Below are 1,142 nucleotides of genomic sequence, written 5' to 3'. Positions count from 1 at the left end.
TGTGTGTGTGTGTGTGTGTGTGTGTGTGTGTGTGTGTGTGGGTGTGTGGTGGGTGTGTGTGTGTGTGTATTTGTATGTGTGTACATACACCTATATGTAAAAACAGCTATTGCTTACTATACCTGATCTGCAGACGCGTGGTAGCACAGCATAGCCAAGCACTCGCGCCAGTCCACAAGGTCACAGTTCACCACCAATGCGTTGAGGTCCTGCATGCACACCGAGTGCAATATACGGTTGAGGTTGCTCTCGGACTTGCTGAGTACCTGCAGGCGTGTGCGATGCAACAGACCCACACTTCCCAACGAGGCTATAGCAAGGGCCTCTACTAACTTCCCTGTGTCTAAGCACGCCTGGATGGCAGAGGGGTAGTCGCCCGAGAGCACTGCTTTGATCACCAGGCCTTCGGGGTCGGCGCTTGTGGTCGGGATGTGCAGTGGGTCTGCCGGGTGTGTATGGGTGTGGGTTAGTTGTGGGGAAGTAGAAGGCTGTCTCATAGACACCCTGGTCTAGTGCAAGCCAGAAACGGGTGGATTTGTATAGGGATAGGGATCAGTTGTGTGTGTATAGAAGGCTATCACACAGACAGTTATGTAGAAACCAATAGCAAACGAGCATTAAAAAACAAGGGAGGGGGGAGGGGGGGAGGAAGAAAAAAAGGCGATGCATACGTTAAACTCGGATTACGATAGCAGTACTACCTCAGAGGTGGCTAGATGCACGTGTTGCTAGTGGGTGTGTAGTAAGAAGTGAACTGTACGTCTGGTGTGTCCTGTCCTCCTACACCACCTGGCCTTCGGGTGCGACAACGAAGTAACCGCTCCAGGCAAGAGAGTAGGTCCTCAAACTACACAGGCAGATACATCTCATATATACTATACATCTATCTATCTATCTATCTATCTATCTATCTATCTATGTACGTATGTATGTATGTTAGTATGTGAGTATGTATGTATGTATGTATGTATGTATGTATGTATGTATGTATGTATGTATGTATGTATGTATGTATGTATGTATGTATGTATGTATGTATGTATGTATGTATGTATGTATGTATGTATGTATGTATGTATGTATGTATGTATGTATGTATGTATGTATGTATGTATGTATGTATGTATGTATGTATGTATGTA

At 45.4% G+C, this 1,142-nt stretch overlaps 1 protein-coding gene across 1 annotated transcript; it reads right to left on the bottom strand.

Annotated features, from left to right (window-relative positions):
* Positions 1-122: 122 nt before the first annotated feature.
* SARC_16839 (hypothetical protein) lies at positions 123-497 on the bottom strand (the record flags this gene model as incomplete). The annotated part of the gene is made up of 1 exon (XM_014289058.1): positions 123-497. A coding segment is annotated over one exon (375 nt), but the record flags the coding sequence as incomplete, so codon positions are not given.
* Between the last annotated feature and the right edge of the window lie 645 nt (positions 498-1,142).

The sequence above is a fragment of the Sphaeroforma arctica genome (assembly GCF_001186125.1).
Source record: "Sphaeroforma arctica JP610 unplaced genomic scaffold supercont1.9023, whole genome shotgun sequence".
NCBI classification, from domain to species: domain Eukaryota; class Ichthyosporea; order Ichthyophonida; genus Sphaeroforma; species Sphaeroforma arctica.
Note: the sequence above shows the minus strand (reverse complement) of the source record. Positions and strands in the feature narration are given on the sequence as shown.